Source organism: Theropithecus gelada, chromosome 19, assembly GCF_003255815.1.
Source record: "Theropithecus gelada isolate Dixy chromosome 19, Tgel_1.0, whole genome shotgun sequence".
Classification (NCBI taxonomy): Eukaryota; Metazoa; Chordata; class Mammalia; order Primates; family Cercopithecidae; genus Theropithecus; species Theropithecus gelada.
In genome coordinates, this window is record NC_037687.1 from 34,705,216 (window position 1) to 34,717,678 (window position 12,463).

General features: G+C 48.7%; 1 protein-coding gene across 1 annotated transcript in view; it reads right to left on the reverse strand.

Moving 5' to 3' along the window:
- The window catches only part of LOC112612249 (zinc finger protein 552), a 65,710-nt gene extending 53,915 nt beyond the window's left edge, over window positions 1-11,795 (reverse strand). The window contains exon 1 of the mRNA XM_025366544.1: window positions 11,451-11,795. Within this exon, the coding sequence (XP_025222329.1) occupies window positions 11,451-11,486 (36 nt within the window). The 5' untranslated portion in view covers window positions 11,487-11,795. The remainder of the gene's footprint in view (window positions 1-11,450) is intronic.
- Between the last annotated feature and the right edge of the window lie 668 nt (window positions 11,796-12,463).

Consider the following 12,463-nt stretch of genomic DNA (forward strand, 5'->3'; position numbering starts at 1 on the left):
TCACATCACGGTACAGGCATCTCTGAGCCTCACTAAGGAGATTCCATTCCTCCTGGGTAAATTTCACAGCCACGTCTTCAAAAGTCACTGTGCCCTGTTATGATGTTGACAGATGAAACTACAAACGGCCCCTATGCTGAGGTACCACAATCCCTCTCTCCCACACATCTACTCTCGCACATCCTCCTCTCAAGGAGGAGGTTCCTGGTATGCTTTCAATAAAGCCCTGACTCCATGACCTCCTCCAGGTGCCACTGGAGAAACTAGGCCCACTGGTCATGGGGTACAGCCACCAACAATAATTAGTTGAACAAATAGGTATCTGTGAGGTGGCTGTGACATAAGAGTCCACCCCCTCCTGACAAGCACTTCCCCCAGAATGACCGAGGGCATGGAGAGCTCAATGTGGCACCTTCAGCACATCAGACATACCCTCTCTGAATGCCCATCATTCTTTAGACTTCCAGGTACATATCCATGTCCATCCCCAGCTCACTGTCACACACCACTGGCCTCTCTCTGGCCTTTAAACAACTTAAAGTATATGTTTTTGTTTGTTTGTTTGAGACAGAGTCTCACTCTGTCACCAGGCTTAAGTGTAGTGGCACGATCTCGGCTCACTGCAACCTCCACCTCCTGGGTTCAAGCAATTATCCTGCCTCAATCTCCCGAACAGCTGGGATTACAGGTGTGTACCACCATACCTGGTTAATTTTTTGTGTTTTTAGTAATGATAGGATTTCACCATGTTGGCCAGGCTGGTCTCGAACTCCTGACCTTGTGATCTGCCCATCTAGGGCTCCCTAAGTGCTAAGACTACAAGCATTAGCACAGTGTCCAGCCAGCTTAAAGTATCTTAATTCCCTCCTTTTTCTTCAACTAGGGTGGGTTAAAATCTTCCCCTAGGGTTATAATGTTGGTAAAACAAATGACATCTGATATTCTACAGATGTCATCAAGAGCAATTTATAAATCAAATGTATTGAGCCAGGCGCAGTGGCTCACATTTGTAATCCCAGCGTTTTGGGAGGCTGAGCCGGGTGGATCGCCTCAGGTCAGGAGTTTGAGACCAGCCTGGCCAACAATGTGAAACCTCGGTCTACTAAAAATACAAAAAATTAGCAGAGCGTGGTGTCGGGCACCTGTGATCCCAGCTACTCGGGATGCTGAGGCAGGAGAATCCCTTGAACCTGGGAGGCAGAGGTTGCAGTGAGCCGAGATCGCGCCACTGCACTCCAGCCTGGGCAACAAGAGCAAAACTCTGCCTCAAAAAAAAAAAAAAAATCAAACATGTTAACAGCCTGATAAGAGGGACACCACTCACCACGGAAAGCCACATGGGGGATGCATTGTAGATAAGAGAGAGCAACCATGGCCATGGCATGCAAGCTTTGTAAGATGAAGAGAATGTAATGGCCTGATTCCCTCAGGAGGATGCCATTGACTTGAACTCTGCCTGGTCCCATCGATGGAAAGGCTTCAGAGGCTAGGACACATTACCTATTTTTTTCTTTTCTTTTTTTTTTTTTTTGTGACGGGAGTCTCACTCTGTCACCCAGGCTGGAGTGTGGTGGTGCAATCTTGGCTCACTGCAACCTCCGCCTCCTCGGTTCAAGTAATTCTCCTGTCTCAGCACCTCAGTAACTGGGATTACAGGCGTGTACCATCATGCCGAGCTAATTTCTGTATTTTTAATAGAGATGGTGTTTCGCCATATTGGGCAAGCTGGTTTCAAACTCCTGATGGAAAATGATCCACCCACCTCAGCCTCCTAAAGTGCGGGGATTACAGGCGTGAGCCACTGCGCCCATTCAGATACATTACTTAAGAGCATGAAGTAGCCAGTCATGGAGTCTCCCACCTGTAATCCCAGCACTCTGGGAGGCCAAAGTGGAAGGACTGCTTGATCCCAGGAGTTCAAGACCAGCCTGGACAACATGGCCAAGACCCTGTTTCTACACACACACACGAGAAAAAAATTTAAAATATACAAAAAGATAGTTAAATGGGAAAGAAACTTGCACTCAGGCCATTTGGGGTCGTACCAATATCACCAGGCATCCACGTGGCAAATCACATTGGGCCTTCATTTTTGGCCTTACACCACATCGTGGCTGACACCACCCTGAGTGTGTATGGCCCATTCAAACCGATCCACTATTACCACAGACTTGCAATTCTATTGGATCCTAAAAGGAGTGGTGGTCTCAAGTAATTCTATGAAGGCCTCCTTGCACGGTTCCACAGCAACACAGAACCATGTGTGGCTTCAGCTATTCGTGACTCTATTCCACTTCTGTGCTTCACTTGCCAACCCCTCGGCAATGATGACCTTTCGCTCAATTACTCCTGTACTTCTGCCTACGTCTCATGTCTATTATCTCCATGGAAGTCCGCACCATGACAAGCTATGTCATCTGATACACCCGACATTGTCACTTACCTCCCTCTCCTGTGTTTATGAATGCCAATCATGTCACCCAGGAACCCAGGCAAAACATCCAGTCCTCAGCCTCCAACCATTCCTTTCTGGCCCCCTGAAACATTTACTACCTTATTCTGAAGTGTGCCCTCCAAAACGGGACCCATGGCTAACTCACCTTAGTCCACACATTAGCTATCATATATTGGATGTCTCCGATATCAATTCCTTCCCAGATATCGCAACCTATGTGGACATTACTCACTTGCTGCCACTACTTACTGGTCTTTGAAGCATCTCAGGCTCTTAGCATGGTGAAAACAACCCTCCTTATACCCCCAATGAATATTATGCCTAATCCCAACTTGCTCATCTCAGCTGATACAGCTTCTATCACTGCTGCTTCTAAGACCAAAAACCCTAGGGTTACCGGGCACGGTGGCTCTAGCCTGTAATCCCAGCACTTTGGAAGGCTGAGGCAGGTGGATCACCTGAGGTCAGGAGTTCGAGAGCAGCCTGGCCAATATGGTGAAACCCCGTCTCTACTAAAATTACAAAAATTAGCCAGGCGTGATGGCGTGTGCCTGTAGTCCCCGCTACTCAGGAGGCTGAGGGAGAAGTGCTCGAACCCAGGAGGCAGAGGTTCAGTGAACTGAGATCGTGCCTCTGCACTCCAGCCTGGGTGACAGAGCAAGACTCCCATCTAAAAACAAAAACAAAAAAACCCCAGGGTCATGCCTGAAATCCTCTTGCATGTCCTTACTGACCACATTAGAAAATCACACTGCTCCTTTACCAAATGTAAATCACAATTCCAGCGACATCTCCTTGGCCAAGGATTGTCCATTAAACCTCACCTGGATGACAGAATGAGCCTCAACGCTGTCTTCCTTCCTCCTCCCTTAACGCCATGCTCTGTTCTCCAACGTGGAGCCAGACGGAACTGAAGTAACATCACCTCCCCACTCTGATCAGTTTTATCTCTAAGCATTTCATATACTGCTACCAAATCCAAGCCTCACCTTCTAAGTGTTCACACCGTTTCACTGAGATGGGAATACCTCCATACAACCTGCGTTATGGACTTAGCGCCGAGGGTTTAGGGTTTCTCTAGTGTTCCCAGTTGAAAGCACTGAGTTCCAGAGGTACAACAGAGCAGGATGGCAGAATAGAAAGCAGCATCCATCATAACCTTAACAGAACAGAGTCTTGCTCTGTCACTGTGGCTGGAGTACAGTGGCACGATCTTGGCTCACTGCAACCTCTGCCTCCCTGGTTCAAGCAATTCTCCCTAATTCTCCCTGCCTCAGCCGCCCAAGTAGCTGGGATTACAAGCACCTGCCACCACACCCAACTAATTTTTGTATTTTTAGTAGAAACGTGGTTTTGCCATGTTGGCCAGGCTGGTCTCGAATTCCTGACCTCAGGTGATCTGCCCACCTTAGCTTCCCAAAGTGCTGGGATTACAGGCATGAGCCACCATGCCCGGTCCACACCACCAAATTTAAAAACTATCTACACAGAAAAAAATCACCTTTGTAAGAACCAAAAATCAAGTGAGCACTCACAGTACCTGGAATTAAGTTTGTATTATGGGAAATGGCACTAAAAGGGGCTGCAGAGTCTTGACTTGCCAATGCCACCCCTCCCCATCCCCCAGCAGTGGCTGCCTGTTGTGGAGAATCTGTGCTCCTGGGAAGGGAAAGTGCAGTCACTGTCAGACATTGCACGGAAATCAGTGCTTCCCTGTCATAGCAGAAAGCAAAACTGGGCTGAACTCAAAGGACGCCATCCCAGGGAGTGAGCATATCGACCAGCCCAGCCAGAGGGGTATCGCCCACCCCAATGGTCAGGACTTGAGATCTGGCAAGCCTTGCCACTGTGGGTTGGAGGGCTCTGAAGTCCTAAATAAACTTGAAAGGCAGTCTAGGCCACAAGGACTGCAACCCCTAGAAATGTCCTGTGCTGAGCTGCGCTCCAAGTCAGTGGACCTGGTTGGGTTGGGGGAGCACAACCTACTGAGACACCAGCTGGAGTAGCTAAGGGTGTGCTTGTGCCACCCCTCCCGCAACCCCAGGCTACACGGCTCCTTCCTTCCACTCAACGAGAGGAGAGGGAAGAGCAAAAAGAACTTTGTCTTGCATTTTGGATATCACCTCAGCCACAGGATAGGGCACTGGGCAGGTTGTGAGGCCCCATTCCAGGCCCACCCAGACAGTATTTCTAGACACACTCTGGACCAAAACAGAACCCGCTACCTTGAAGGGAAGAATTCAGTCATGGGAGGACCCATCACCTTCTGACTAAACAACCCTTGGCCCCTGAATAACAAGCAGCAGTGCCCAGGTAGTACGCGATGGCACTGGGTGAGACTCTGAGACGTGCCAGCTTCGGATGTAACACAGCACACTGCTAGCTGTGGTGGTTACGGTCAGAGACCCCACATGCTTGAGAATAACAGAGCAGAGAGTAAAGGGGACTTTCTGGCACCTCAGTTACCAGCTCAACCACAGAGGGACAGAGCACCAAGAAGCCTCCTGGGGTGCCTGATTCCAGGCCTTGGCTCGTGGATAACATTTCTGGACCTGCCCTGGGTGAGTCTTGAAGAGTGAGCCTCAGACCAGGAAACGTTCACCACAAGCTGACTGAAGAGCTCTTAGCCCTTAACGGAACCTCAGTGGTCGTCTGACAACACTCCCTGTGGGCCTGTGCTGGTGGTGGCCACAGAGTGAGGCTGCTCTGCCTATGGAAAGGGGAGAGAAGAATGGGAAGGACTGTATCTTGTAGTTTGAGTGCCAGCTCAGCTGCAGTGCAAAGGAACACCAGGTAGATTTCTAAGTTTTTCACTTCAATCCCTGGCTCATGGATGGCATCTCTATATCAACCTGAGGCCTGGGGAACTCACCGTCCTGAGAAGGACATAAGCCTATCTGGCTTTGCCACCTGCTGACTGTACAGGGCTAGGGCCTTGAGGAAACACAGATGATAGCCATGTAGTGGTTACAGGAACCTTGGGTGAAACCCAGTGCTGTGCTGGCTTCAGCTCTCACCTAGCACAGTCCCAGTGGTGGTAGCTAAAGGGGTGCTTCTGCCCCAACCCCCAGTTTCAGTCACTTCAGCACTGACAGAGAGACTCCGGGAGAAAGTGAGGGAAGACCCAACAAGAGCCCCTACCTGTTAATCCAGGGAATTCTTTCAGATCTTATTCAAGACCACAAAGGTGGTAGAGCTCTCTGGGTCTGCAAGAGTCACAGCATTACTGAGTGTGGGCTTCCCCCTAAAGTAGATCTAGCTTAGATCACAACACCTGAGCCCGTTCAAATACCTAGAAAGTCTTCCTAAGAAGGACAGGAACAAATGAGCCCAGACTGTGAAGACTACAATAAACACCTAACTCTTTAATGCCCAGACATGGCGAACATCTACAAGCATCAACACCATTCAGGAAAACGTGACCTCACCAAACAAACGAAAGCACCAAGCACTAATCCTAGAGAAACAGAGATATGTGACCTTTCAGAGAGATAATTCAAGATAGCTATTTTGAGGAATTTCTCAAGTAAAACACAGAAATAATTCAGAATTCTATCAGATAAATTTGGCAAAGAAATTAAAATAATTAAATAGAACTGGCCAGGCGCAGTGGCTCACACCTGTAATCCCAGCACTTTGGGAGGCCAAGGTGGGCGGATCACGAGGTCAGGAGATCAATATCATCGTGGCCAACATGGTGGAACCCCGTCTCTACTAAAAATGCAAAAATTAGCCAGATGTGGTAGTGCGCACCTGTAGTCCCAGCTACTAGGGGGGCTGAGGCAGGAGAATCGCTTGAACCCAAGAGGCAGAGGTTGCAGTGAGCTGAGATTGCACCACTGCACTCCAGCCTGGGCAACAAAGGGAGACCCTGTCTCAAAAAAAAAAAGAAAAAAAAATCAAAATGGATTTTTGAGACTTAAATCTAAGACCTCAAACTCTGAAACTACTACAAAAAAACACTGAAGTGGGCAAAGACCTCCTTTTTTTTTTTTTTGAGATGAAGTCTCACTCTGTCGCCCAGGCTGCAGTGCTATGGCACAATCTCGGCTCACTGCAACCTCCACCTCCCAGGTTCAAGCGACTCTCCCGCCTCAGCCTCTGAGTAGCTGCGATTACAGGCATGTACCATCACACCCAGCTAATTTTTGTATTTTTAGTAGAGGCGGGGTTTCCCCATGTTGCCCATGCTGGTGTCAAACTCCTGACCTCAGGTGATCCGCCCGCCTTGGCCTCCCAAAGTGCTGGGATTACAGGTGTGAGTCACTGAGCCTGGCCGACAAAGACTTCTTGAGTAATACCTTTCAAGCACAGGCAACCAAAGCAACAATGGACTAATGGCATCAGATCAAGCTAAAAAGCTTCTGCACAGCAAAGAAAACAATCAACAAAGTAAAGAGATAACCCATAGAATGGGAGAAAATATCTGCAAACTACCCAGCTGCAAAGGGATTAATTACCAGAATATGTAAAGACTTCAAACAACTCTTTAGGAAAAACTCTTAATAATTCCATTTAAAAATCTGAATAGACATTTCTCAAAAGAAGATATACAGCCAGGAGCAGTGGCTCCCAGCTATAATCACAGCAGTTTGGGAGACTGAGGCAGGAAGATCGCTTGAGCCTAGCAGTTAGTAACCACCCTGTTTAACCAGTGAGACCCCTATCTCTACAAAAAAGTTTAAAAACTAGCCAAGGCAAGGTAGCACATGGCTGTGGTCCGTGCCACTTGGGAGGCTGAGATAGGAGGATTGCCTGAGCCCAGGCGGTCAAAGCTGCAGTGAGCCATCATCACACTACAGCACTCCAGCCTGAGTGACTGAGCAAGATCCTGTCTTGAAAACACAAACGAAAGACAGCGACATACAAATGGCAAACAGGTATAGGAAGAGGTGCTCAACATCACTAGTCATAAGAAAATGCACATCATCTCACCCCGTTAAAATGGCTTATTTATATCCAAAAGACAGGCAATAACAAATGCTGGTGAGGATGTGAAGAAAAAGGACTTCTCATACACTGTTGGTGGGAATGGAAATTAGTACCACCGCTACGGAGAACAGTTTGGGGGTTCCTCAAAAAACTAAACATTAAGCTACCATATAATCCAGCAAGCCCACTGCTGGGTATAAACCCAAAAGGAATCCAGTATATCACAGAGATGTCTGCACTCCCGTGCTTGCTGCAGCACTGTTCACAGCAGCTAAGACCTGGAAGCAACCTAAGTGTTCATCAACAAATGAAAGGATAAAGGAAATGTGGGCCGGATGTGGTGGCTCACACCTGTAATCCCAGCACTTTGGGAGGACGAGGCCAGTGGATCACGAGGTCAGGAGATGGAGACAATCCTGGCTAACACAGTGAAATCCCATCTCTCCTAAAAACACAAAAAATTACCCAGGCGTGGTGGCACACATGTTTAGTCCCAGCTACTCAGGAGGCTGAGACATGATAATCACTTGAACCTGGGAGGCGGAGGTTGCAGTGAGCCAAGATCCCAGCACTGCATTCCAGCCTGGGTGACAGAGAGGGACTCTGTCTCAAAAAAAAAAAAAAAAAGAAAGAAAGAAAGAAAGAAAGAAAGAAAGAAAGAAAGAAAGAAAGAAAGAAAGAAAGAAAATGTGAGGGCACGGCTGTGGCTCACACCTGTAATCTCAGCCCTCTGGGAGGCTGAGGCAGGTGGATCACGAGGTCAGGAGTTCAAAACCAGCCTGGCCAAGATGGTGAAACCCCATCTCTACTATAAACTACAAAAATTAGCCAGGCCTGATGGCAGGTGCCTGTAATCCCCAGTTACTCAGGAGGCTGAGGCAGGAGAATTGCTTAAATCTGGGCAGCAGAGGTTGCAGGGAGCCAAGATCATGTCACTGCACTACAGCCTGGGCAACAGAGTAAGACTGTCTCAAAAAAAATAAAAATAAAGAGAATAAGATCTAGTATTTGGTAGTACAACAGGGTGACTACAGTAAAAATAACCTAATTGTACATTTTTAAATAACAAAAAGAGTTTAATTGGATTGTTTGAAACACAAAGGATAAATGCTCGAGATGATGGATACACCATTAACCCTAGTAATATTATTACACACTGCATGCCTGTTATCAAAATATCTCATGTAACTCATAAATACATACACCTACTATATACCCAGAAAAATTTAAAATTTAAGAAAAGAAAATATTTTAAAAATTACAAAACACAGTCCCATGACACCATAAGCTAGAGAACATATGGGTCGGGGTCAGGACCAGGGAGGGAATGGAACACTCTCCACTTCCTTTTCTGAGTTCCTTAAATGCTCCTATACCCACGAGTGCCTCGAGGAGAGGCAGACATTACAGGAATGTATCCCTGATAAGATGTGATGAGCTCAGACCTCCAGGTACCCCTTCTTGGAGCTGGAGTCAGGTGACCTCAGACTGCTTGTATGACCTGAGTGCCTCAATATAAAATGTCATCTCTACCACCTATGTGATCTACAACAAAGATTCAACCTCCCAGGGCCCCAAGGTGCTCATCACCTCTCCACTCTGTTCTTCCTTTGATTGGCCTTTGGAAAACCTTTAAAATCCGGATTTTGATCCTGTCCTTTGTATAGAGCACACTTGACATAACTAACTCCATCTCAGAAAAAGACAATTTGTATTTCACAGGGCACTCTGCCATCAAGGGTAAGATGCTTTGTTTAATAAACAAAAAAATAAAGATGGTCAGGCGCAGTGGCTCAACCTGTAATCCCAGCACTTTCGGAGGCCAAGGCTAGTGGTTCAAAACCAGCCTAGGCAACAAGCTGAAATCCCGTCTCCACTAAAAACACAAAACATTAGCCGGGCTTGGTGGTGGATTCCTGTAATTCCAGCTACTCGGTGTCAGGCCTCTGAGCCCAAGCCAAGCCTTCGCATCCCCTGTGACTTGCACCTATACGCCCAGATGGCCTGAATTAACTGAAGAATCACAAAAGAAGTGCAAATGCCCTGCCCCGCCTTAACTGATGACATTCCACCACAAAAGAAGTGAAAATGGCCGGTCCTTGCCTTAAGCAATGACATTATCTTGTGAAATTCCTTTTCCTGGCTCATCCTGGCTCAAAAACTCCCTCATTGAGCACCCTGTGACTCCCACTCCTGCCCGCCAGAGAACAATCCCCCTTTGACTGGAATTTTCCTTTACCTACCCAAAACCTATAAAACGGCCCCACCCCTATCTCCCTTCGATGACTCTTTTCGGAATCAGCCCACCTGCACCCAGGTAATTAAAAAGCTTTATTGCTCACACAAAGCCCGTTTGTTTGGTGATCTCTTCACAAGGACGCACAAGACACTCGGGAGGCTGAAGCAGGAGAATCCCTTGAACTCGGGAGGCGGAGGCTGCAGTGAGCCAAGATCACGCCACTGGACTCCAGCCTGGGTGACAGACTGAGACTGTCTCAAAAAATTTAAAAAAATAAATAAATAAAATAAGCTGGGCACGGTGGCACACGCCTGTAATCCCAGCACGTTGGGAGGCCGAGGCAGGCGGATTACCTGAGGTCGGGAGTTTGAGACCAGCCTGACCAACATGGAGAAACCCCGTCTCTACTAAACAAGAATCAGGCCTGTAATTCCAGCACTTTGGGAGGCCAAGACGGGCGGATCAGGAGGTCAGAAGATCGAGACCATCCTGGCTAACACGGTGAAACCCCGTCTCTACTAAAAAATACAAAAAACTAGCCAGGCGAGGTGGCGGGTGCCTGTAGTCCCAGCTACTCGGGAGGCTGAGACAGGAGAATGGCGTAAACCCGGGGGGCGGAGCTTGCAGTGAGCAGAGATCCGGCCACTGCACTCCAGCCTGGGCCACAGAGCGAGACTCCGTCTCCAAAAAAAAAAAAAACACCACACATACAAAAAATCAGCCGGGTGTGGTGGCGCATGCCTGTAATCCCAGCCACTCGGGAGGCTGTGGCAGGAGAATCATTTGAACCCCGAAGGCGGAGATTGTGGTGAGGCGAGATCGTGCCATTGCACTCCTGCCTGGGCAACAAGAGTGAAACTCCGTCTCAAGAAAATAAAATAAAAAAATAAATAAAGACTGCATCTAACCAGCTAAGGTCACAAACAAGCAAACTCTTCCACTATCAGTTCTCCCCAGAGGATTCCGTAACTATAAAAGATTAGACCTTCAGCAGCTCAAAAGGGCCGTCCTGACAGTCACTCATAATAAAAACTCAGCATCTGCTGCCTAAGGCTCTGCCACCTTAAAGATGCTTCCTTGTAAGACTGCAGGCCAGTCGCCCACCAACTGGCCCAGACCAGGATGCCTTTTGTCTTCTTTGCTCCCTCTAAACTGGTTCCATAACGTTTGCTCCTAAATCTTTTTCCTCTTGATGCTAAACATTACTTTGTTCGTTGTGGAATGTTTAACCTATAACACTTATATGTTAAGTATACTATTGTGTATGGTTTGCTATATTGACTGAGTTGAGTGTCTTGAGCCTCTGTGCCCATGGCCGACTACCAAGTGAACCGGAATCACTAAAGAGAATTGCCTCCTTCGAACTCCATTTAGCTCATGGCTTTTGTTGACTCAAATAACATCAGTTAACACCTGACACTGTGGAAAGACACAAACATGGTGAACCTGATTATCTCTACCCTTGCAATGCTCTAGACATCCCTCCTTTCTTCCAAACTCTCCATGGCTTCTAGCGTCCTCATGATGAGTGCATAGCCCCCAGCCTGCTTGCTCTTCCAGGAGGAGCTCCGCCTCATAATTTGCTCACAACAGGCACCTGTCGACCCCAGATTCCATGGCTTAGTTCACCTGCAGGCCTTTGCCCGCGCCAGTTCCTATACCTGTAGGTCTTCCCACCGCATCCCACGGGTGTCAGAAATGGGGCCCCTCCCGCGAGCGCCTCAGTGTCCCGACGCCGGCGTCCGGGCTGCAGAGCCGTGAGCAGGCGCTACCACCTCGCTGCTTTTGGACGACAATGAGGTGACCTGAGGGCGCCACAATTACCTGAGCTGAGAGCCTCAGCGTGGCCGCCGCCGCCATCGAACCACGCGGTTTTAAGCAGGGTCCAGAGGAGAGGGCGACCAGCCAGGAGATACGGGCACGGCGGTCCCTATCCTGTCCCAGGAGTGGGACACGCTGGGCACCGTCACAGAGCTCCAGAGTCGCCTCGTGCAGCGGAGGACAACTGCTCTCCGCCTTCTGGGTTCCGTCACCGTAGTCCCGACCTAGCGCTGACTAGTCTCTCCCACAAATAAACCCAACACCAATCAAAATGGCCGCCACTAGAGGGCGCCGGAAGTCCGGATCCATTGTCACGTGCACTCAGGAAACGCCTTTATCCTTAGCCCTCATGGCCTGTCCACGCTGTCGTTCGACGCGGAGTTTTCTGGGTAATGTAGTTCCCTAAGTAAGAAGGCGGGTAAAGGGCGCGCTTCCCAGAAGCGCTTCTGCAGGAAAAGCCCAACTCCACGTCAGGAGTACCTTAAAGAGGTGCGTCCTAACTGGTGTGGTGGCTCCCACCTGTAATTCCACCAGTTTGGGAGGCCAAGTCACAAGGATCATTTGAGGCCAGGAGTTAGAGATTAGCTTGAGCAACAAAGCAAAATCCTGTCTCTACCAAAAATAAAAAATATTAGCGAGGTGTGGTCGGGCGGGCCTGTGATCCCAACTGACCCAAGGTTGGGGTTAGGTTTAGGGAGCCTGAGGAGGGAGGATCGCTTGAGCTGGGAGTTCGAAGCTTCGGTAAGCCGAGATCGTGCCACTGCACTCCGGCCTGGGCAACAGAGCCAGACCTCTCCTCTAAAAAATAAAAATAAGGGCCGAGTACAGCGGCTCACACCTGTAATCCCAGCACTTTGGGAGGCCGAGGCGGGTGGATCACCTGAGGTCAGGAGTTCAAGACCAGCCTGGCCAACATGGTGAAACCCCGTCTCTACTAACAATACAAAAATTAACCGGGCGTGGTGGCATGCGCCTGTAATCGCAGCTACTCAGGAGGCTGAGGCAGGAGAATCTCT